The sequence below is a fragment of the Silurus meridionalis genome, chromosome 19, assembly GCF_014805685.1.
Source record: "Silurus meridionalis isolate SWU-2019-XX chromosome 19, ASM1480568v1, whole genome shotgun sequence".
Taxonomy (NCBI): domain Eukaryota; kingdom Metazoa; phylum Chordata; class Actinopteri; order Siluriformes; family Siluridae; genus Silurus; species Silurus meridionalis.
The window spans coordinates 17,264,758-17,290,591 of record NC_060902.1 but is presented as its reverse complement, the minus strand read 5'-3'; the positions used below and the strand labels follow the sequence as shown (position 1 = coordinate 17,290,591).

At 41.4% G+C, this 25,834-nt stretch overlaps 2 protein-coding genes across 5 annotated transcripts in view; both read left to right on the top strand.

Moving 5' to 3' along the window:
- Positions 1–13,023, top strand: part of gnai2a (guanine nucleotide binding protein (G protein), alpha inhibiting activity polypeptide 2a) — a 37,435-nt gene extending 24,412 nt beyond the window's left edge. Inside the window, exons 2-9 of the mRNA XM_046875114.1 lie at positions 2,290–2,332; positions 3,822–3,963; positions 6,094–6,254; positions 8,695–8,823; positions 10,524–10,653; positions 11,178–11,331; positions 11,663–11,881; positions 11,998–13,023. Coding sequence (XP_046731070.1) covers positions 2,290–2,332; positions 3,822–3,963; positions 6,094–6,254; positions 8,695–8,823; positions 10,524–10,653; positions 11,178–11,331; positions 11,663–11,853 — 950 coding nt within the window. The 3' untranslated portion in view covers positions 11,854–11,881; positions 11,998–13,023. The remainder of the gene's footprint in view (positions 1–2,289; positions 2,333–3,821; positions 3,964–6,093; positions 6,255–8,694; positions 8,824–10,523; positions 10,654–11,177; positions 11,332–11,662; positions 11,882–11,997) is intronic.
- A 5,166-nt stretch (positions 13,024–18,189) lies between these two features.
- Positions 18,190–21,749, top strand: inka1a (inka box actin regulator 1a). 4 transcript variants are annotated; one of them, XM_046874588.1, is made up of 2 exons: positions 18,190–18,435; positions 20,694–21,749. In XM_046874588.1, exons 1-2 carry the CDS (start codon positions 18,433–18,435, stop codon positions 21,585–21,587), a joined length of 897 nt encoding a protein of 298 aa, XP_046730544.1. In that variant the 5' UTR covers positions 18,190–18,432; the 3' UTR covers positions 21,588–21,749. The 4 variants fall into 4 exon arrangements, with proteins under 4 accessions (XP_046730544.1, XP_046730546.1, XP_046730545.1 ...); XM_046874590.1 differs by lacking the exon at positions 18,190–18,435 and adding an exon at positions 18,911–19,514; XM_046874589.1 differs by lacking the exon at positions 18,190–18,435 and adding an exon at positions 18,911–19,518.
- Positions 21,750–25,834: the final 4,085 nt, after the last annotated feature.

The following is a 25,834-nucleotide window of genomic DNA, read 5'->3' as shown; positions in this document are numbered from 1 at the left end:
AATTAAATCCCAGACTATTAGCACATGCCGTCTTTGCAAGTTTGCCAGATCAGGTTCCGTCACCTCGCTTCTCTCTTTCTCCACTTCCTGTCAGCTGTGACAAACACAGAAGGGATAATTAACTGTCTGCTGGAGAAAAGGATGGTGATGAGAAATGAGTCGGATTTAACGAACACCGTAACCTGTTAAAAATAAAACAGAAGAAGAATACGGAGCCGAATCCTGCAGAGAGCTCTGCGACTTCATTACACTGACTAAAGCGGAATGGAGCGATGAGGTTTTTACTTAATGAGCTCATCCGTCTCTTCAGACTAAACACGACTGGAGTAGTTAAGAGAGCTCGCCTCAGAGCACCTCTAACACTGGCTGGGATTTTCATATAAAACACAACCACGTCTCTCTTTTACTACTGTAATAATAAACCAACTTTATTGTGTAAATGACCCTCGTCAATGTGCTTTTTTTCTTTCTATGAATATTTTTTACTTTAAATGGCAGGCATGCAGGCGATGGAGATGTGGTCTGTATGTGTCTGTGAATGTGGAGGAGGCGTGGCCTGTATTTGGTGTCAAAGAAGAAGGGGTGTGGCCTGTATGATTCTGTCAAAGTAGAAGAGGTGTGGCCTGTTTGATTCTGTCAAAAAAAGAGGAGGTGTGGCCTGTATGATTATGTAAAAGTAGAAGAGGTGTGGCATGTATGATTCTGTCAAAGTAAAAGAGGTGTGGCCTGTATGATTCTGTCAGAATGGAGGAGGTGTGGCCTGTATGATTATGTAAAAGTAGAAGAGGTGTGGCCTGTATGATTCTGTCAAAGTAAAAGAGGTGTGGCCTGTATGATTCTGTCAGAATGGAGGAGGTGTGGCCTGTATGATTATGTAAAAGTAGAAGCGGTGTGGCATGTATGATTCTGTCAAAGTAAAAGAGGTGTGGCCTGTATGATTCTGTCAGAATGGAGGAGGCATGGCCAGTATTTGGTGTTAAAATTGAGGACATGTGGCCTGTATTTGGTGTCAAGGTAGAGGAGGTTTGGCCTGTATGTGCCAGTCAAAGTAGAGTAAATGTGTTAGTCACAGTGCAGGAGGCGTGGCCAGCGTGTCTGTCAGTCACAGGGTATTGTATTGTATCCAGGATGGAGTAATCTCAGGTTTATTTTCATTCCCTTTCAATTTAATTTAGCCTTTATCCTGAGAAAGCGAGTGGAGACCAAAACCTCATTTCCGCAATTCTCCCTTGTGGCCCATCTCCCTGCAACACACACACACACACACATATATATATATACACACACACACATAGTACATGCACGTTTTGCTTCCTGGTGTTTGTTTTGTATTAGCTGTGGGACTCTGGGAGTCACTGAGTGATTATGATATTTACAGTCATTAAAAATCCCAGTCCAGAGCTGCTATGTTACAACAGATACTACACACACACACACACACACACACACACACACACACACACACACACACACACACACTGTAGGATTCAAGTGGTATTCAATTTCTTATCTAACTTGTTCTTTAGAGGTTTAGATTTGAGGCTGCTGTAAGTCACAATCTGCTCAATAATTAGGAAATTGTACAGTACTGGATCCAGCACACTCCAGAAATCTCCCACAATGCATTGCACTAGGCTAGCAAAGTCTCCTTATATTTCTTTTGAAGGTTTAAAAATGTGACCCAGTTCTCACTGCAGGCCATGAAGTATCTTTTTCGTGTGTGTGTGTGTGTAAGTGTGTGTGAAATGCTTAGCGGCTGGTGCTTTTTGGTAAACGCCACCTAATGCAGTTTGTTTCGTATAAGCATTGTAGGGAAATCTCAGGTTCAACATGGTGTGTGTGTGTGTGTGTGTGTGGCCCTCCATCGCAAGGAAGTGACCGACTGCATATATTATCTAACAGAAACATAGAGAGTGATGACAGACAGGAGTGAGCGTGCCAGAGTGAGATGACAGCTGTATGTGGATCAGGTGTGTGTGTGTGTATATGAGAGAGAAGGCAGATAAGCAGTGTGTCACTGTGGTCTTGTAGAAATAAACATTGTTCAGACAAATTAAAGCCTCTTTTCCTGTTCCTGAAACTCCTCGGAGGAGTTTGCAGTGTGTGCGGATTGTGGGAGTTAAACGGAATTAATGGAAACACACACACACACACACACACACACACACACACACACACACACACAGAGTGTGTAAAAAAAGTGAGAAGTGAAGACCTCTATCTGTATTTGTCCATAAGGTTTTCTGTCTGTGTAACGCGTGTTTTAAAAAAATTTTTTTTTCTTTGCAGGTGCGGGAGAGTCGGGGAAGAGCACCATAGTGAAGCAGATGAAGTAAGTGATGACACACACAAACCATGCACTCTCTACTGTCTTAATTAGAGGTCGACTGATCGAGTGTATTTTTCTCGATACAGACAGCTATGTTTGGGCCGTACTTTGCGATAACCGATAAATCAACCGATTGTTTTTAAAAGTAGTACTGAATTTTTTTTTTACAAAAAAAAACAGCACTGGATCATTAAAATGTGCTAAATAACATAAATATGAATATATTAATTAGATATAGAATAATATTAATAAATATAGAGGAAAATTAAAGACATGCATTCAAACTGAAACAAAAAGTCAAACTCCAAATAAATAGAAATCTAAAGTTTCATCTAAAATTAATAGTTACATGGCATCAGTGATTCGCCTCTAGAGGCCGCTCTCATACTATTTAACGCAACTCGGAAAAACCATCGTGTGTATTTTTGACTATAGTTCCAGCAATCGCAATCGGTGCTGATTAATCTGCAAAATCGATCATCCCAGAGCACATCATGCTATTACGCACTGCTCGGATATCTGTTTAGTTCACACTTTGCACAAAGGTGTTAGATGTTATCTCCCCCTCAGAGAATTTTCACCCTCTGAAAGCTAAATGAATGAGTAAGCGACTCACTGATTCAGGCTTTAAATTGTGCTCCGTCTCCAATAACAAGTGATTAAAAAAAACTCACAATACGAGTTGTAGGCTGTAAGTGATCCTGTATCAATCCGTACCAAAGTGTGTAAACTGTATCTCAGACGTCCACTGAGGATCACAGTGAATAACAGCAAAAAGAATACCTCTGTAACACACAGACACGCCTACATGTCATCCTGCCTCTCATCACTCTAACGATGATCAGATCCTGAATGCTTCAATGCCACAAGTTCACTTAAACACAGGATGTGAGCTGCTCTTTAGTTTCCTTCTGGAAATCCCACATCTCTCTGTAATAGGCCTGTTCTTAACGCAGGGAAAACGCCTGCGTTTATTTCAACTTTATCCACTCTTGTGTGTGTGTGTGTGTGTGTGTGTGTGTGTGTGTGTGTGTGTGTGTGTGTGTGTGTGTGTGTGTGTGTGTGAGGGAGAGAGAGAGGGAGTGAGGGAGAGGGGAGAGGGACATGGGGAGTTCAGTAGTATTCTCTTCAGGATCTAATCTGAGATCTTCACTTCCTGTTTCTGCTTCTCTCTCTCTCTCTCTCTCTCTCTCTCTCTCTCTCTCTCTCTCTCTCTCTCTCTCTCTCTCTCTCTCTCTGTGTGTGTCAGTGTGTGCCAGAATGTGGTTTTGTTTGTTAAACACTCATGACAGAAGAATTTGGTTCATTTTAGTGTGTTTAACAAAGGTTTAGTGCTTTAATAATCACACACATCTTTCTTTTCCAAAGAATGAAGAAATATGTTTTAGACATTCTATTATGGGTCACTTAAAATATGTTTGTTTTGATAGGAAAATGTTTACATTTCTATCAAACCCCCTTTCTCTCTCTCTCTTTCTCTCTCTGTTTGCAGGATTATTCATGAGGATGGATACTCAGAAGATGAGTGTAAGCAGTACAGAGCCGTGGTCTACAGCAACACCATCCAGTCCATCATGGCCATCATTAAAGCTATGAGCAACCTCAAGATCGAATATGAGGACCTTGCTAGAGCTGTGCGTACCACACACACACACACACACACACACACACACACACGCCGCATGAGTGAGTGAGTGGGTGTGGTCAAACCTGCTATTGAGCATGCCTGATTGACGGTACTAGTTTGATGGCCCTATATATATATATATATATATATATATATATATATATATATATATATATATATATATATATATATATATATATATATATATATACATATACATATACATACAGTGTGTGTATAAATGTACAGTGGAACCTCGGGTTACGAGCGCCCCTGGATACGTAAAATTCAGGTTAAGAGTCGCAAATCATAAAAAATGTTGCCTCTAGTTACGAGAAATTTTTTAGGATACGAGCGTTGCGCACGGAAAAATCGCAGGCAGGTTAGTTTTTTTACGTATCGCCACGTGCTCTCGCTGCGCTCTCGTGCAGCACATACACATCCGCTCGTCGCTCTAACAGTGTGGAATTACTGAACTTTAAATACTGTACGTATTCGTAATTTGTATCGGGATACGAGCTTTTCAGGTTAAGAGTAAAGTGATGGAACCAATTAAACTCGTAACCGAGGTTCCACTGTGTGTGTATATATATATATATATATATATATATATATATATATACACACACACACACACACACACACACACACACACACACACACACACACACACACATGCTCACATACACTGCTTTATCTCGCCATTACTCATTGCCTTATTATTATTAAAGGAGTCCATGATTACTTTTCCAAATTAGACTCCATCCCCAGCGGCTGTGCATGAGCTCAGAGCAGCAAAGAGCCCCTTACACACACACACACACACACACACACACACACACACACACACACACGTGGTCCTCTGAACGGTGCTTTCATTTGTGGTGCTGATTGAGAGTTTAAGCGGTGAATGGCCGCTATTGTTCTCCTGCCAACTCCGCAAAATCGAATCAGAGAGGGAAAATAACTGCAGGGTCGAGACAATTTCACACCTCACACCTCACAGAGGGGGAAAGAGAGAGGGGGGGGGGTCCTAATTCTTATCGGTTTCAGTTATTTAAATAAACATACAATAAGAAATGCAATCTCTGTCTTTTACACTGACACACGTCTTCCTCTGCGATGTGTGAATCTGAAGCGATCTACAAATTAGGCTTTTTAGAAGGCGTTACTGACAGGCGCGTGTGTATGTCTGTTAACCTTACTGGGTCGCAAAGTTTAAATATTGCGCACATAATATGAACAGTGCAAAATGATAACTAATAGCTTATAACTGCATGTACACATACACCAGTGTGTAGCAGTGTGTGTAGCTGTGTAAGAAATGCATGAAGCAGTGTTAAGCCTTATGTGGGACTGTGTAGTGGTCTGTTGCGGAGTGTGTCTATGTGGGAATGTGTAGTATTGTGTGGTATAACTTTAGGTGGCAGTGTGTAGTTCTACAGGTGGGTGAATGTTTGATTATGATGTTGCTGCAGCTATAAAACACTCTATCAGATACGCAGCACTTCCTCTTTAGCCGTGAAATAACTGAGAACTGATTAAGCAGAACGTCTGCAGACTGTGTGTGTGTGTGTGTGTGTGTGTGTGTGTGTGTGTGTGTGTGTGTGTGTGTGTGTGAGATCATGCCCTATTAAACTATATTTCAGGTTTATTACACAGTGTATCTGTTAAAGCAGCCATGTGACAGAGGCAGGCATTAAATATAACTTTTATATATATAACCTGAATATATATATATATATATATATATATATATATATATATATATATATATATATATATATATATATATATATATATATATATCATGTTCCTGTGACGTTTCACATCCCCACTTCTAGACATTTCTTTGTTAATATTTATTTATATAGCGTCTTGGTTGTATTTTTGGTTTGGTGGTGTTTATTGTAATGATTTATAAATTATTATAAATGATCCAATTATGATCAAATGAATTTTTTTTTTGTAAAGGCTCTAAGTTAATTCTTTTTTTAAATTTTTATGGATAAACAAAATCTTGCTAATAATATATATTTTTTGATCACAACACTGATTTGTGCCTAAGGTTGCTAACGTGTGTGTGTGTGTGTGTGTGTGTGTGTGTGTGTGTGTGTGTGTGTGTGTGTGTGTGTAGGACGATGCAAGGCAGCTGTTTGCCCTGGCTGCAGGCGCGGAGGAGCAGGGTCTGTTCCCCGATGATCTCTCCAGCATCGTCTCTCGTCTGTGGGCCGACGGAGGAGTGCAGAACTGTTTCGCCCGTTCCAGAGAATACCAGCTCAACGACTCTGCTGCTTAGTGAGTGTATACACACACACACACACACACACACACGCACGCACGCACACGCACGCACGCACACACGCACACATACACAGAGTATTGCGTATAAGTGTATTTGCTGATTTCCCAAATTGACCTGACACAGTGTTGTTGTGACGGTCACTCCCTGGTGAAGGATGATGCCTACGCAGGCAGATTTCTCTTTTTATTTTATATTTTAAATAAGCACTTTCCAAAATAAGAACCTTTCTGCTGAAAAGTCTGCATCTGTGTAAGGGCCCTCATTTTGGATCGAGTAGGAGGTAATCCAAGCGTGGCTCTGTTAGAGAAAGAACGCATTATTGTGTTTTAGGTGAATGTACATATCAATTCAGTTACTTCTTTATTGTGACATGTATATAAAATGAGCTCAGGAGGTCCCTGGAAGCCTGTTTAGTAGTGCAACCTGAGAACGAGTGAGAGAAACAGTAGAGTAAGGATGAGAAGGGAGAAGTGAAACTAAGAAGAAAGAGGAGAAACACTGCGTGGTAAAGGTTACAAAAAAAAAATGAATTCAGGGTGGAGGTGTTTGTGGTTTAACTGTAATTGCATTGTGTGTCTGTGTGTGTGTGTTTGCGCACGCAGGGGGTAGGAGATGTGGGGGGTATTATAATTCGTTGATATGGTACACACATTTGCATGTGGGTTTTATGGTGTATGGATGAAGTTACTATTCAGTGTTTCTCATTATAGCGATACTCAGTTTCTTTCACATTTTGTCAAACTGTAATAATGATTTGAGCAATTATTCCCCCCTCGCTGCTCTGAAAGCTCTGAATTAGTGCTTCTGGAAAGCGACACTGTCACAGCGTCAAATCTTTTTCTTGCTAATGAAGAATTACATCATCATTAACACGTTAGCTGCATTCAAGTGAAACCCATAACTAGGAATTCCAGAACTCGGAAACACAGGACCGTCCCTTCAAACCCACGTTCAGTGAGTGACGTCACATCAACGTGGCTGCTCGGAGTGTGAAGAGTAAACAGAAACACACATACATTTCCCTTTTAAATCGACAACAATCTGAGATGCGATTTTCTGCTCCGAAATGGCGCAGAGCGTGTTGCTCCATGGCGCCCTCTAGTGGACCCACTTATACTTGCACTTTTTATTCCGTTACAGGAAACGGAGTGAATTTCGTTCTGAGAGCCGAAACGCAAGACTTAAGATTTAAAATGTGTAAAATTGTGTTATAGTTGATTGCTGATACACTGCTTTGGCTGTTTTGGCATATTTCTCTTTGATATTAATTGTTCAAAATCAGCAGCTGGTTTTCTCTAAACTGTTCCAGCTTTGTGCTCAGGTTTTACACCACACAAGCATCTCCAAAGTCAACACAAGAGTTTTGTTACCTTCAGCCAGCCATGTCAACGTCATCCAAACACTAAACACAACAGATCCTATACAGGTGAACTAGGATCAGAACAGGCAAGGCATAGTATCATTTACAGAACTAGTTAAAATGCTAACTAAATTAATTACTTACTAATCATTTTATTAATATTATAACGAGCAGGGACTCTGTGTATACAAATAGACACCCATGTGAACAGCTCATCATGATGGTGCTGCTCATTTCTACATCCTTGAACAGCAGGCTGAAATATATTCGTGGCATGCACAAGTTTTATTTTTGGTTTATCTTTTTATTTTGGTCACAAGAATGTGATGTTGGTGTTGTCAGTAAGATGAGCTCGGTCATGTGATCCTGAGCTGAAACTGAACCCCATGGCGTGTGCTGTTTTTGTTTTTAATCATCGTTTGACACAGTGAAGTTGTTGCGCTCATCAGTGCTCTCTTATTGCTCCATTCAGCCCTATTGAGCAAAGCAGAGTCTCAATCAAGCGCCACACCTGAGCCAAGAAGAACACCCATTCCACAAATCAAGTGTGTTCAGGACCATTTAATTACAGTGAGAGCTTGTGTGTGTGTGTGTGTGTGTGTGTGTGTGTGTGTGTGTGTGTGTGTGTGTGTGTCTCATTCGATCTGCACACCAGCTCTGCTTCCTCAGGCTCACTTGTGATGAGCCTGACAGCGAGAACAGACTGTTTTCTCCACGTCTTAAGACGTCTCCCGGCTTAACAAATGACGGACAAGGGTTATCAGAGCCATTTCTGCTTGGAGATAAAGAGAAAAGCGGAAGTGTGCACACGTGTGTGTGTGTGTGTGTGTGTGTGTGTGTGTGTGTGTGTGTGTGTGTGTGTGTGTGTGTGTGGTTGTGTGTGGTTGTGGGTTCAGTCACAAGATTTAAGGGTACAGTTAGGAAGCATGAAACAGCTGATGCAGGTATTTTCTGATTTAAGGGAACAGATTTGCCAATACATACAAAGCTTTATTGTATTGATTTGTGTGTGTGTGTGTGTGTGTGTGTGTGTGTGTGTGTGTGTGTGTGTGTGTGTGTGTGTGTGTTGACAGCTACCTGAATGACCTGGAGAGAATAGCCAAAGCAGACTATATCCCGACCCAGTCTGATGTGCTGAGGACTCGAGTTAAGACCACGGGCATCGTCGAGACGCATTTCACATTCAAAGATCTCCATTTTAAGTGAGTGCCTTGTGTGTGTGTGTGTGTGTGTGTGTGTGTGTGTGTGTGTGTGTGTGTGTGTGTGTGTGTTATATTAATATTAGGCCACACCCATTCGAACGGCTCTTGTTCCTTCTCTGAGTGTTTTTCTGTATTTTTTCCCTTTTATTTCCCATTCAGACTTTCCTGCATCATTTATATAAACCTGGTGTTTTTTACAGAAATGTTGAATATTTTACTCCGTCTCTGTCACCTTCTTTATTTTTTCCTGTTTAGTGACCCGACTTGGTCACACCCAGCTCTCTCTATTTACACCTTAACAGTTCATCTTTACAGATTCATCTACAGAATTAATATTCTCATCCCTAAATCTGTTTTTAAGTCACAACCTACCTCTGTCTGTCTACATACCAGTGTGACTGTCTACCTGACTGTCCGTCTGTCTGCTTACCTGTCTGTCCACCTGTCTGGGTTTTTTTTGTCGTTTCTCTTCTCTCTCTCTCTCTCTCTCTCTTTTGACCTTTCGTCATTCATACAAAACTTGAAAGATGCATACATTGCACTCATTTACTGACACCACACTCACACACACACACACACACAAACACACACACACACAGAGCTTTGAAGCTAATTCAAACCTGAGCTTTTAGATCTATCTGATCTCAAAGACTTTTGAAGGTCATCTGAACGGTCAAGTCTAATAATTCGCTGAAGGACACGTCTCCTCCAAGTCAGTCATCGAAGATCAAACACGTCTGTGCATGTCCCTCAGAAAGCAATCTGTGACCTGGAAATTGAAAACAGCCTCTTTTTATCTGAACTTTATATGTCGTGTGTGTGCGGTTGTGCATGTCTGCTTGTGTATACGTCATAACATCTACAAACTTTACAATACATGACATTCTGTTGTATGTTGACACACACACACACACACACACACACACACACACACACACACACACAGAGTCATATCTTACAACATTCTCTAACACCAGACAACAAATATCTTTGACTGTTTCATGTATTCTGTCTCTGAGCTATAAGATGAGAGAGAGAAAGAGAGAGAGAGAGAGAGACAGAGAGTCCAGAGGTTGTAAAATGTGTAAACCTATAAATCCAGCTGATAATAGCATTTTCTAAAACACTCAAAAATGCATGAACAGTAACAACAGCAATTCTCTCTCACATGTGTACACACACACACACACACACACACACACACACACACACACACACACACACACACACACACACGGTAGCGTTTCAGTTTTCCTCAATCCACTTTCACCATGATTAACACACACTGGACAGGAGTATATCTCCCTCTCTTTCACACACACAACTTTCCCTCTAGCTGGGTGTAACCATGGCAGCAGTGCCCAAACTAAAATGGCAGCAAATGCCACGGAAATGGCATCGTTACTGAACCACACACACACATAGACACACATCATGGGGAAGAAGAACAGGGGTAAGGACAGATCTGTGTACCATTAACCCGGAGGAGGAGGAGGATGATGACTCCTCTGATATACAAAATATTGAATTATAATATCTGTTCTTATCTACTGATATATTTTTCTGTTTTCTATTTACACATGGTACAGCATGATTTTCTATAATTATTTCCAGCATAAATATATCATCTGCTGAATGAGAATAGAGCAAAGCAGCCACATTTCATGATCATCACCTTTGAAGATGTGGTTTTTCCGTAGGATGTTCGACGTTGGAGGTCAGCGTTCCGAGAGGAAGAAATGGATCCACTGCTTCGAGGGCGTCACTGCTATCATCTTCTGCGTGGCCATGAGCGCCTATGACCTGGTGCTGGCTGAGGACGAGGAGATGGTGAGAGACGTCACTTCACCTAATACAGCATCTTCACTATGTTTTAAACACATCTAAGTGTCACTGCTGTGTAACCACAAGATCTTAAGCGCTGAAGAGTGACCCGGTTTTCATAAGCGGGGATTGATTGACTAGTGTGTGAGAAGAGAGCACCCCACGCACATGTGGTAGCTAGGGGAAATGGTGGTGGATAGATAGTTTGGTAGTGACTGAATGGTGTATTGTTGTATTGATGTTGTCTGACAACCAATCATTCGATTGCTTCTGTCTTAGCTGAAGTGTTCACCTGAGTGGGGAGGGGGCGTGCTGCTCAAACAATACACTGACAGTGGTGAAGCAGCAGCAGCTCCGTGTCACTTGTTTTTTTTATTTCACATTTATCTCCCCTCATCAGGCGGTGAGGGTACTACACACACACACACACACACACCTTTACCCACACAAACACTCACACAGATAAAAAGAAAGAACTGTATCAGGAGGAGAGCTTGGTTTTAGTTATTTTTTAATTCCTCTCCTCTCAGAACCGCATGCACGAGAGCATGAAGCTGTTTGACAGCATCTGCAACAACAAGTGGTTTACGGAGACGTCTATCATCCTCTTCCTCAACAAGAAAGACCTGTTTGAGCAGAAGATCGCACACAGCCCTCTTACCATCTGCTTCCCCGAGTACCCAGGTACTGTTATCGTATCTATAGTAACGGCTACACATTTGCAGGGAAATTGTACAGCGGTCAAACTATTTAACAGCATTTTGACATTATTACAGTTTATCTAATGTTTATGTAAGTCTCTGCATCAGCGCATTGCAGTTTTTCAAACAGGAATCTTTAATTATGAGACAAAGCATCACTTCAAGAGAAGATTTTAAGGGAACGGCCGTTTATAGCTGCTATAATGCAAGAGAGAGCAGGAAAGACCTTGAACACAAAATGTGTTATATAGTAATAAAACAGAGCCCACGGTTCCTCACTAACGGGGTTTGGATGTGGGAACACTGTGTTGCAGGATCCAGCACATACGACGAGGCGTCTGTGTTCATCCGCACCAAGTTTGAGGATCTGAACAAGAAGAAGGACGGCAAGGAAATCTACTCGCACTTCACATGTGCCACAGACACCGAGAACATCCAGTTTGTGTTCGACGCCGTCACCGACGTCATCATCAAGAACAACCTGCGTGACTGCGGACTGTTTTAGAGGAAGGGCTAGCTGACATTAGGCCCAGGTACACACACACACCCACACAACTATATATATATATTGGCAACATACAACACTGTGGCAGAGGCTGAACAAACTTCTCTACATTTCTCTCTCTCTCTCTCTCTCTCTCTCTCACAGACTTGAACTGGAGTGATGAGCAGGTGAAGGTGAAGGTGTTCTGACTGACTGCACTGTAACTGTTTCCTGCTTCAGCCTGCTTATGGAATAAATAGACGGAGCTTTCACCATTTTCTCGACCATCACCTTTCCCAACCCACCAGTGTTCCTTTCCCTCCCTCCCTCAGTCTCTCTCTCTCTCTCTCTCTCTCTCTCTCTCTCATTCCTTCACTCACAGCATCACATCTATTTTTTTCCTGTTTGAATTTTAGACTGCAGCTTCATCATCTTATCATTATTAACCTCCTTTCGGGCTTCAACCACAAAGATTTTATTTTTTTTCTTTTCTTTTTAAATCAATGTTTTATTTTTCTCCTTTGTGTATTTTTGATTATTAGCAGAGCTAAAAAAAAAAAAAAAAAAAAAAAACATTTTATATAAATACTTTCGTTTTAGTCTAGAGAATCTGATGTGCGGATTTTATTAAACATTTAATTGCATAAAGTGTTTTTATAGAAGCAGCAGCTACAAAGAGAGAAATCAGATTGACAAAAGGAAAGATTTTGTAAAACAATAAAATAAAAATGTTTACACGTCGCCAAACAAAACGTCCTCGTGCATCACACAGTCTCTACAGACATTCCTTTTTCAAATAACCTTAAAAACAAAAAATAGCATTTCAGCCACACACTGGATCTGCAGACACCACAGAGCGGGTTAGTGAGGGTTCAGGAGTCGGAACTCTGAAGTGTGTGTGTGTGTGTGTGAGGACAGATCTTTCTCATCCATTCCATCCTGTGCCTTTATTATTATTATTATTATTATTATTATTATTATTATTATTCTTTATTATTCTTTATTATTATCCTCACATCCATCTCTCTCTCTCTCTCTCTCTCTGTACACTGACACCGTGTAAGGAGGAAATGTTATTATAAGTAATGAGTCAAAAACAATTTAATTAATAAAAAGGGTAGTGTTTTTTGCTGAAGGTTAAATAAAAGTCCTGTATAATGATTTAATTTAAATAAAAGTTAAGTCACTAGAGATGATGCTGTGTAATTTATTTATTGCACCAGAAAAACAACCCCTCACACACACACACACACACACACACACACACACACACACACACACACACACACACACACACGAGGAGCAGAATTGTATTTCATAGATGAGTTGGATCATAGATCACTTTATAAATGAATAATAGATTAATGTGGTTCGCCCTGTTTAATTATCTGTATTTTATTGGGTGATTTATTTCTCCATCAGCCTCATACACGTGACTAATTCAGTCTCCTGTGTGTATTTTCTTGTTTTTTATTCACACAAAATGATTTAAGATTAAAATGGGTGTGGCGTAACAACTGATCACTTTCACCTAATGCACAAGTGTATAGATAGAGCTTCTGATGGAAGATGTGTGTGTGTGTGTGTGTGTGTGTGTGTGTAAGATTCAGTGATTTGCATTGGAGCATCGCCATAAAAGTTGACTTTGCTATATTTTTATTATTTAAAAAGTGATCAATAATTCGTGACCAATATTTGATACGTAGATCGATTTCTCGTCGCTGAACTGTTTCCTGCGTGCGTTCTCTCAGCACCGCTGCTTCTACGTGATTATGAAGCATCCCAACACTACGGAGACCATGTTGAATTGCACATCACCATATTTTTTCCGTTGATTTGCATTGTGTTGAATCGAATAGAAATCGAATCTCACTGCATCGTAATAGTGCTGAATCGTATCGCATCAGTAGCTGCTTTATATGTATCTTTAATGTATCATATCGTCGGCTACGCATCGAGATGCGAATCACATCGGCCTCAGATATGGAGATGCACATCCCTGATGTGTGTTTGTGTGTGTGTGTGTGTGTACTGCGGGGTGTTAGACTGTCGTGTCTGCAGTGGGCATGTCCAGCCAACGACATTTACCAGACACCAAGTTAAACAGGTAACTCCGCCCACACACTGAGGACACACGGCGATAGGATGTTCAAGACGGTGCTATTTTAAAGCTTAGATCTAGAGTGAAGTTTGGATGTTGCCCCAACTACTGTAAGTCCCAGTTCTTGCAGGGTGCATGCAAAAATAAAATCACGTCAATCTCTTTTTGGAATTTTCTCTAGCAAGTGAGGTGTAAAAGTTCCTCCTACCTGGATCTTGAGCTTTTCCATAAAATGTGTAAGTGTGGGAAGAAAAGCTTGCTTAATTAATGTTTGTGGTATTGCGTGATGTATTAATGATGCCACTTTTCCACCAGACTTACAGTGACATCTTGGTGTAATTCCACTCTGAAGAGACTCACACTACCATCCAGTGACAACTTGAAACAGCAAGATTCAGATTCAGCCGGTTTCTTAATATTCATAACTGGTCTTTATGGTATTAATGTCTGATGTGTAACTTTGCTCCTTTTGAGGTGATGCTGTTCTGGTTTGGATTTTATCAAGAACCCGACCAGGCTCTAAGCCACTCCCCTTTAGTTCTGGATGACAAGCTCAATGTGTGAAATGAAATACACTCACTTTATCTCTTTCTTCTGGATGTGTGTGTGTGTGTGTGAGAGAGTGTGTGAGAGAGTGTGATGTACTATGTGTAAATGGCCCAGGTGAGCAGCAGTAAAGCTCCTGTGAGTGTAAGAACAGCTACGAGCCAGGGTTCAGGAGCCCAAACACTACTCAGCACCGTCACCAACCGAGGAGCTGTAAAAAAGCCACATTTTCCTGCTGTAGACTCGAGGCAGGATACGAACTGAAAGATTGGGATGATATTTAATATACGTAGCGTTTCTATGGTTAAATCAGTTCAATAGTCAGTGTTGAGGAAAGCCTTTTAGGAGGACCTCACCAGGTTCTCACAAAAGCTCACTCCTGTAATTTGTTCTCACTGGTTTTTGTAGTTGGTCAGCGTTGAGATTTTTGGTTTCAGCTCCTTAAGAGTTTCAGGGGCGATGAAGAGGGCCTGAGGCGCAAAAGTCAAATTGAGTTACTGTAAATGAAAAAGGTTTTACAATGATGTTCCCAGTCTCAGGCAATTCAAGCTTTATTACATTAAACAATCACAATCACAGCAGCATTCAGAGCTGGTTGGTGTCTGTAATTACATTTTCTTTTAGAGAAGTCGCTGTGGGGTGTTTGTACAGGGACACAGCATACCTTCAGCTCTGATTTCAGCTGATCATACTGGCTGTGGTCTCAGTGTTTGTATTTACAGCAGTGGGCATTAATTTTTGTCATCTACAGTATATAGTAATAAATCACGCGCTGTACACGTTTCTGAGGTTATCATTGACTCGGTCAATATCCGACTGCACAGTTATTTACACAGTTATTGTACCAATGATAAATGTATGTTTAATTTGAAACAACTTTTTCATTTTTAATAATGTTTTTTCCAGCAGAAAACGTGAAATACTGTGGATATAATTTCTTAGAGGTTCAACATAAAAACATTATCACATAATATCAAACCAAATTAAAACATAATTCAAATTATAATAAAAAATGTATATAATAAATCTGTAATGACTGCTGATTATTAGAGTATTACAATTAATCTGTAATAAAATGAAAGCGGAACGGAAATATCCATCATCGAGTAACTCAAACAAAAACAGAACTCTGCTGTAATGTTGTTAAAAGAAGAGCTGAGAAGAACAAAGACTCCATTTTCTTCATCCTGACAGAAATAAGAGAATCAGTTATATTCCTGCTCTGAAGTCTGGTCCGTGTGATTGTAGTCATACAGGAGTTGAATGTCTGTGGTAATGCAAACAAAATGCTCATGGGAGTTATAGCTGTTCCCGAGAGGAGTTATAGCTGTTCCGAGAGGCGTTATAGCTGTTCCCGAGAGGCGTTATAGCTGTTCCGAGAGGCGTTATAGCTGTTCCCGAGAGGAGTTATAGCTGTTCCCGAGAGGCGTTATAGCTGTTCCGAGAGGCGTTATAGCTGTTCCGAGAGGCGTTATAGCTGTTCCCGAGAGGAGTTATAGCTGTTCCCGAGAGGAGTTATAACTGTTCCCGAGAGGCGTTATAGCTGAGAGGCGTTATAGCTGATCCCGAGAGGCGTTATAGCTGTTCCGAGAGGAGTTATAGCTGTTCCCGAGAGGCGTTATAGCTGAGAGGCGTTATAGCTGAGAGGCGTTATAGCTGATCCCGAGAGGCGTTATAGCTGTTCCGAGAGGAGTTATAGCTGTTCCGAGAGGAGTTATAGCTGTTCGGAAAGGAATTATAGCTGTTCCGAGAGGAGTTATAGCTGTTCGAGAGGAGTTATAGCTGTTCGAGGAGTTATAGCTGTTCCGAGAGGAGTTATAGCTGTTCCGAGAGGAGTTATAGCTGTTCCGAGAGGAGTTATAGCTGTTCCGAGAGGAGTTATAGCTGTTCCCGAGAGGAGTTATAGCTGTTCCGAGAGGAGTTCATCAAGCAGTTCACTCTGATTAGAGCAAAACTGACTGATCCTGGAACAGACCCTGTACAGAGTCTCTGCTACCAGGATCACCAATAAACTCTCTGTAGCTGAGGATGGTTACTGTTTGATTCAGGTCTGGGATACGGATTGGGAAACAACGACAGGGCAGTTTAAATGTAGTGAGCTGAGACTAAATGTTTACATGCTACTATTCTACTTTAAAAGATGAGCGAGTGTATCTGTAAATGTCATGGGATCAGAAAATTGACCAATATATGTTCCAGTGTACACCTGGAATCACCTGAAGGTCAGGGGTTCAAGCTCCAGTATCACCAAGCTGCTACTCGGGTTCTTGAGCAAGGCCCAACTGACAGTTGTTCTTACTGAGATCTGCTACTGATGTGCATGGCTTCTTCTAATAAAGCTGAAAGAATACAGGGGTGTTTTTAAATAACGCACATCTTTTTAAAACTTTAGCCGGATTAGCATTGCTTTCGTTGCAGTGACACCGATAACCACAGGAGGGCGCACATGTCCAAGCTATTTTATAGTTACTTACAACTAAAAGCCAGAAATTCACAATTTTAATTTTTTCTTCTATAACCAAACCCAAAGCTGTTATTCCTTTTCCATGTGATTGTTGTTCATTTAGACACATCAGTATTATCCTAAGCTCTTAAATACATAAATACATCTAATAAATAATAATATTTGATCAAAATGTGTGTTCAAACGTACAATGTACAACTCGGAGGTTAATTAACCTCACAGATAGTGTTTACAGGCCAAACTTCAAGGCTGGTTTGACAAAAATGTCGTGTGATTAGTGTAAGGACTGTTATTATGTCTGGCGGTCGTGTAAATGAGCTATAAAAACGTTACCGGCTTGTAATTACAACATGTGCACTTTGCTATAATTTTTTTTATTCCTTCTCTGATTGAAAAGATGAACAGAGTTTATATGACTGCATTAGACTTTAATCTGTTCATTTTTTGACTTCATCACCACGTCTCATCAGCAAACTTTAATCCTGTTCAACAGTTTAACAATTATCCTAATAAAACTCAAACTTTACTACAGTATTATTCAGGGCTTTGAGGCTTCGGCTTTTATTACATTCATCTGATTGATTCAGAAGAAGAAACCGTATCATTTCTCAGTTGACTAATCGGAAGTTTAATGTGAAAATTGTCTAACGATAATAAAGTGAATATTTTCTAATCAGTAAATGATTCATGGGTCTGATGTACAGGTCCGAGTTCTGATGTACAGGTCAGAGTGCTGATGTACAGGTCAGAGTGCTGATGTACAGATCCGAGTGCTGATGTACAGGTCCGAGTTCTGATGTACAGGTCTGAGTGCTGATTCTATCTTCAGGTTTTCAGTCCATTGCGTTCCCTTACACCTTTTTCATCAAATCATTTAGATTTTGTAACAAAAATGAACGTCTAGACGAGCGATTTCTCTCCCCGGTGTTGACTCAGGATGACTAACTGCTGTCTTCATTTTTTTTCCCCATGTTGCCTCATGTTTATCAGGCTGAAGTGCAGCTTTAGGGTCTTTTCCATGAGTGTTTTTTGAGGAACATGTAGGCCTGCTTCTGAACTTTTCTGAAATTTTTTCTGGTGTAAAATTAAAAGTGGGCGGGGCTTAACCAGAGCCTGAGTTAAAGAGAACCCCCGGCGTCTCAGATGTCACACACGCGCGCTCCGATTGGTCCGTTTCTTAAGCCTTGCCTGTGATTGGCTGACCCCAGCACAGGGCACGCGCTCAAACTTGACGTTCGCAGCTGCCGCGAGCCCATTCCCCAAAGAGCAGAGATCCGAGCAACATCTGGATTTGATACAGTTTGAGTTTTATTTCTGTTTAATTCACGAGATCTTTTTAATGCATGCGGTTTTATTTCTCCACGCGAGATTCCGACTTGCGGCGCTGCACAGCTGCTTCACATTTCATGCAATCAGCTTCATTTAGGACTTTTTGTTGAAAACATTTCTTAGGAGAGACCGATTACTGAATCTTCAGCAGAACACTGATATGGTAAGTACATTTATTACTCCATCACTTTCTATGCAGTTTAATGGTTGATTTGTTATCTTAAGGTCACTCTGGTAAACAAGGGGCTTTGAAACTCAGCTGATCTTCATGCAGATGTGTAAAACCATGTCATGTTCTTCTTTTGATTGCATGCACTGATTTGGATTCACACTTTATTTTTGTGCAAAAGTTTTTATTTGAAGCCCAAAAATTGGCACCCTGGATATCTTCAGATTCTGAGCTTCCTCCTGCATGCACAGCATTCCTTCATACACGCGTTATAACCAGAACTATAATTATACTCGTGTCTGAACATGCACAGTTTATACATTGACTTTTGATGCGTATATGATGAGTTCCAGCTGCAGAATGTAATAGTTTGGTGCATGGCGATTGACATGATTCTTCTTGCTCTGGACTCATCTCTGCATAGTTTTTTTATTCCTAAACGTATGAAACACAGTGGAGTTCACGTGGAGATCCAGGTTTATCAGGCCTTGTTCAGTAGACGTGTGTGCTCTGTTAGACTCAGGATTCAGGGATGGAGCAGAAGATATTCACTAAGAATCTGTAGACGTCTCCTGAATTGATTTATATGAACTATTTTTTGGAATAATTTTGTCTGCCGAACATTCCAGATGCTCCTTCTTCCTCACATTGGTCCGGATGTTTGGTTTCGTGCTGCTGTTGATTTTGCAAAACGTTCTTTTGTAAACATCTGGCACAAGCCTGCATCCACTTCTCTTCAGAAATGCCAATCTGATGTGCAGATGTGCTTCAGGGAACAAGACTTTTTTTACTTCTTGGGGAACCAATGGTGGGCGCCACACTACCTCGTCTGATCGATTTTTATTCTTGAACTCCTGACAGGATCTCTGCCTTTATAAATGCGATAAATTGCGATACAAATCACAGACGATATTTCGATGACGGTTTCTTTGACCCGCCCTCTGTTTTGTGTCGGATGAAGGCAGATGAAGTAGGCAGCATATTTGGGCAGAGCTCACAGTCCAGATTTACAGACCGCTGCATGTTGAAGACACTTCAGGACGTCTTCTGCTTCTTCTGACTGGATGTGATCTGTGCGTGAGTTGATTGAAACGCTGATGCAGTGCGGTCGTAAACTATAAACCTTTTATAAAATGAATTATTGGATGGTTGCTGTAACTTAAGGAGGAGACAGAAGCAGCTTCTCTGAGTCCAGCTTCACCTCTCCTGTGCTTCAGACCAACAAACATTAACTTTCTGATGCATGTTGGATTTTTTTTCCACATACTTGGGTTAGACAGATTCATTTTTTTTTTGACAGGGTAGTGGGCGATATCGACCAATCAGAACAAGAATCTAGTTGTCTGGCTTGGTGTTGCCCGGCTGTAGGTTATCTCAGAGTCAGGATTTGGCCACCGTTCAAGGTTGATGTGAGTCATATCTGGCACCGGAGGGCAATCTGTTCTAAACCGTCACATTCCCGTGCAATTTTCAGCCGATAACAAATCCTCTGCTCAGACGTACAAACGTAATTATTGCGATTATGTTGTTAATATCTGGGCAGTTCTGTAATGTAGATGCAGTGTAGATTTTCTGAGCATGGACAGGGGCGTGAGAAGGTGAGAAGCTGGCCTCGTAATTGGTCAGGTGTGGCACACTGAGGTTCCTCGAACGGATTTCCACACGTTTTCCTCTCTCTGTGTGTGTGTGCAGCAGGGTGTAACTGTCCGGATTAAAAGACGATGACTAGTTCCCGACTGTTTTTGTGTTGTTCTGGGTTTGAATGGCTCAGGGTGCAGCTTTCACAGTCTGAGCCCTTCATGTCTGAGCCTGTCCTCACATCCAAGTGTAAAAAACCTAACCTACCTGGGAGAGGAGGAAACACACACTCCTCACAGTCCTCACCTCTTTTCAGCTTTAGTCTCCAACGCTCACATTTGTAGATCACTTAGTGCTTGATGAAGGTTTTTTTGAATGACAAAAGTAGGAAAAGTCAGCAATAATTTTCCGGATCCTGTCTGTAGCTGCGAACATCCCAAGGATCTGCAGGATTTTTCATTACAATGTCAGTTTTGGGAATACATTTTCACAGAAGCTTCTTCTATTTGTTTCATTTCATAACTTGTTGAAAAAAAAAAATCGCTGCCATCACGAGAGCTTGTCATTATTTAGATCTTTATTTAGGTGCTAAAATGTGTTTCTTTAGATGTTAATCATGTTATTGATTTGGACATTAGGGTTTTAATTCCTTGTGTTTTCTCTCTGTCTCTCAGTTGTGTGTTCAGGACTCGGGCGGGTGTCTCCGTGAGCACATGCGCTGTATGATGCGCTCCCTGCAGGACCTGAAACAGCTACACCGGACCTGCGCGATGCCGTCCTCCTCCACCTCCTCCGGCCCCTGCAAGATCCTGATTGGTCGGCGTGAGCGGCGCGCACGTCTCCGAATCAGCGACGCCAGCGACTCCAGCATCTCCGACTCGGCCTGCAGGCTGTCCTGCCCCGTGGAGGACGAGGACAGCAGTGCGGCCAGCAGCCTCGAATTTGACTCGGGCTACTCGGAGGCGTCGTGGCCTGACGAGGGCCCCGTGGTGCTGCGACGATTCAGGAAGGTACGTGCGGCGTCGAGTGATCTCGATCTAGAGCCGAGTCCCCGTCCCAGAGCGCGTCCCAAATCCACGTCGGACGCCTGCCTGGAAAAGTGGACTTCGTTCGAGGTGCCGAGCGAACCGGAGGACTGGACGGCGGCGCTGCTGACTCAAGGGCGCAACCGCCATCCGCTTGTTCTCGGCGATAACAGCTTTGCCGACCTCATTCAGAACTGGATGGATTTGCCAGAGTGCCCTTCGGAACCCACAGAACCGAAGCCTAGCACAAGCAAACGGCTAGCAAAGGACTTTCTGGGCAACGTAAGGCGGAGGATAGCACAGATTTCACAGAACATAGACGGACAGAAAAGACTCGTGTCGGACTTGACGCGGTCGAACAGAGCCGCCATGGCACCCAAACGTCTCTCGTGTCCCGTTGACGTTCCCCGGAACGTTCCGTTTTTCCACAAATCTCACCTGGACCTCCAGGAACTCGATACAGACTTTTTCCGTTTCACTGCGCTCATGAAGACGGGCAGCCGCCAGCCAATCATCTGTAACGACGTCATCGGGTACATATGAGTGAGCGAGCGGCTTCTTTTGACTGAACGGACTCTGATCTTGACAGACACGTCGCTTTTATGCCAAACAGTTGTATTATTGTTGCCATGTTGCTAATGGTTACATTCATAATAATGTTTAAACTATAATAATAATATTATTAATAAAAATGTTTTATGTAAATTTGAACTATGTGCTTGTTTTACCAAAAACAGTAACATGACCTCACATAAAATGACCATTTATTTTTATTTATTTGATTTGAAGTATAAATCCAAAACTATACAACAAAGCCACACAAACGACCTCCCCTTTAATGCACAGCTCTCAATTATATTTCATTTATTTATTTATTTATTGTAATCTGAATCAGCCTCTGGCAAAAGAATTTCCTTCAGGATTAATAAAGTTCAATGTTATCTTAACACTCACACCTCAATTTAGTCCAACATGAAAAATGTCAGAGGATGTATATAAAAAAAAAAGAGAGAAAAGACTCCGAGGTGCATGTCCGAGGTGCACTGGAAGCTAAGTGAATTCTGAGTGAGGTTTGAGAGACGCATAACGGCTTCAGGGCTTTTCAGATGAAATCTACAATATATTCAGAGAGACTCCTCTCTAAATGGAGTCGTTTTAATATCTCTATAATAATATTTTTCTGTTTATATTCATCTCGAGCCTCATCTGTTAGTTCTCACAGTTCAGCACGGCTGAATGGAAGCCTGAATGGAAGACATTCCTGCATGGAGAAGATTGGAAAGCTATTTGTTTGCAGCGAGTCATATCAGTGGAAAAGATCTCAGCAATGTGTTCCATCAGTTCCTTGCCTTATTAAGTGCTTGCTTTTGTAGAAGCTCGTGGTCTGAAGCTCATTCGTTAATGTGAGTTTGTTTTTACAGGGCTTGGTTTCAGCCACGGTTCTGGTTAGACTCATGAAGTGACACGGAGCACGATTCCCGGAGCGGAGAAAAGCGTGTGAGGCCCAGCGTAGCAGGATTCAGGTTCAGGTTTCAGCAAAGTGTGAAGATTTACTGCAGCCAAATGCTTTGACGGTCTCGTTCAAGCTCCTCACTTTACACCGAAGGAGACGCGTGGATGTGTGAGCGTGCGGTCTTCGCTTTCATGTACATGAGGGAAAGTCCACGTTCGTTTGAGCCGACATTGAACTGTACACCCGAGATCTCAGGACAGATACAGACGTAAAGGGAATGTGCTCATGGACTAAAGATTACCTGAAGATTGTTTGGCTATTGTTAGTGGGTTTTCTATGTATTTCTTATGTATATCTGCTCTAGGATCAGGATCCAATTGGAATGTGCATCTTCATAACTGTGAATGCGATTCACATCTCGATGCGTAGACAACGATACAATACATTAAAGATGCATATTAAGCAGCTACCTGCTTCAAAAAAACTAACAAAACAAAAACAAACATTAAATAAGAGCAGATGTTCTTTCTTGTTGTGTCTGCGGGAAGACGCAGCTCTACCTCTGCCATGTTAATCTGTATTCTATGTGACTCTCAGGACACGCCTCGGTCTCCATAGTGTGGTGATACGTCATAATCACGTAGCAGCAGCGGTGCTGAGAGAACGCACTCGAGACACAGTTTAGTGAGAAGAAATCGATCTGCATATCAAAGTTTTGGTCACTTTCTAAAAATTAAAGTATAGAACATCTACTCATAATTATATATAATGATGATGCATCTTATTGGACACTAAGCTTATTCCCAGGTCTTGTTTTTTTCCATCCAGAATAATAAAAATCTAGAGCTTTCTGACCCGAGTGGCTTTGCATAGGATTCAGAAGACTGTAATATTTTTGTCGACGCCACATTTCCAAACCGAAAAGTCACCTGGTAAAAGTCACAGGTTTTGGCATTTATTACAATTGAGTCACGCAACACTAACCTGAAAGGGATCCAAGGCAAATTCGTTTAGTCTGAAATGGTTCAGCTGCCAAAACCCATGAGAAACAGGATAGAAAAGAGAGAGAGAGAGAGAAAGTCAGTCCCATCAGCATGTCGTTTGTCTTCTATGCTCATTACCCACAAAGCGATAAAAGCAGGCCGCGTTTAAACGGTGTAAAGTTACATTTCTAGTTAAAAACCCATAACTTTGGCACAAAGATATTTTTTTATGTCAAGCAGATGGTCTGAGTTTGTGGAGCGGAAATGGGAATGCAGGGGATGAAGTGCAGTTAGAGGGAGGCATGAGGGTTAGTATACAGTGTACATCACCTGGCAGGGTTTAGATTGTCCAGATGCTCAGAGAGAAAACAGCCGTTTCAATACAGCGCCAAAAAAAAAAAGGACAAGATGAGTGGAACATGGTGGAGGAGTGAACACACATACATGGGAAAATGAGGCTGGAACAATTAGATCATTGTGAAGTTATTTTCAGATGCATTGTACCACAAAACCATCAAAAAAACCAAATTGTTTTCCCTCAATCCTTACAAACAGCGACACATCCTGCAAGCTGGATAGATACGTTTACATTTATGCTAAAGTTTAGAAGCTAGCTAGCATTGTTATTATTATAGCTAGCATAATTTACCACATATAAGTCAAATATGTGCATGTAAACACAGGTCTGACTCACTGCACAGATTTCTGAACACAATTCTTGTGGAACACTGTTCTTATAAAATATGCTGCTGTGTGCTTTGCTACGTGAAAAGTTATGTTTGTTAGCTTGCTAGCAATGTTATTTATCCTTTAAAAATTTTTTTACATGACATAATTATCCACAGATAAATGATGATGTAGTGAGTTAATGAGTTGAGGGCCAAGGTATAATAATAGGACAAAAGTTTGTGGACACAAATATAAAATTAGCATGTGTTTTTGGAACATTCCATTGAACATTTATTCCCTGTTTGCTGTTATATATAAGCCTCAACTCTTCTGGGAAGATGTTCCACAAGATTCTGTGGAGATTTGTGGAGATTCATTCAGCTACAAGGGTGCAGTCAGGGTAAAAAACAAAATAGGGTTGGAGCTCTATAGCAGAAGATCTTGCACTCCAACTCATATAAAAGCAGATCTTCATGGAGCTGGATTTGTGCACAGGGGCATTGTCATGCTGGAACAGGTTTGGATCTCTTAGATCAAGTGAAGGAAAGATTTCATGCTACAACATCCAAAGACGTCCTGTACACCCATGTACTGAAATCTGTGCTATTTTAGAGAAGAACCACATGTGGCTAGAAAACTGGTATCCCATTTGGTGTCCCACAGCTTTTGGCCGTACAGCGTACTTACTCAAATTATTAAAAATGTATAGCAGATAATGACAGAGAAGCCAGTCGGCATAAAGCACAATACTTTTTATTGCAGATTTATTTTGTAGTGTACACAACCTACAAAAAACACTGATGACTTCGATCCAGGATGAAACCTTAGTCCACTGTATCTCTAAATACTTCTCGTGTTCACTGCCTACTGTGTGTGTGTGTGTGTGTGTGTGTGTGTGTGTGTGTGTGTGTGTGTGTGTGTGTGTGTGTTTTACACCTTTTGGCACTTTCCTGCTACAAAGTCTGTGCAAACATTCCCTTGAAGACAGTGAGTGAGAGAATGTGAAACTCTTGTGTGACAGAGCGAAAACACACACTTCAGCTGTAGACTTGAGTTGTGAGTTGAATCAGACCTCCTTCTGCACTACAAACATCTGGCTGCTCATGTAATATTTCTGCACCGCATTAATTAGCGTGGTCATATGCATGTATAAACTGTGCTATTTGTGACTTGATTAGCAGGTAAATATTTAAATAGGTTTCTGTATTATGTTATATGATTGCTAGCTAGCGCTTTTCTAGCGTCTAGATGTTTTTGGAGTTTTAGCAGGACTCTAGAACTTCTATTTTCCTTAGCTTGTGGAAAGAAGTAGTTCAGTGGTTAAGGCTCTGGGCTACTGATTGGAAGGTCTGGGCTAAAGCTCCGGTATCACCAAGATGAGGCAAACGTGAAACTGTCACGTGTTTGATTGAGAGGTTTCGACATTCTCAGGACGCTTCCTGTAAGAAGGTGGTGGTTAATGTGGAAGGCGAGAGGATGAGAGGAGCATGCTCAAGCTTGTCGCCACTTCCAGTGCCAGGGTTTCACTCCTTTTGTTTGTGTGTGTGTGTGTGTGTGTGTGTGTGTGTGTGTGTGTGTGTGTGTGTGTGTGTCAGACATACAGGTTTATAGTGCTATTATTGTGGTTACCTTAATGTTAGCTAACAGCAGGTAATTGTTAGGACAGTGTTAATGCACGTTAGCGT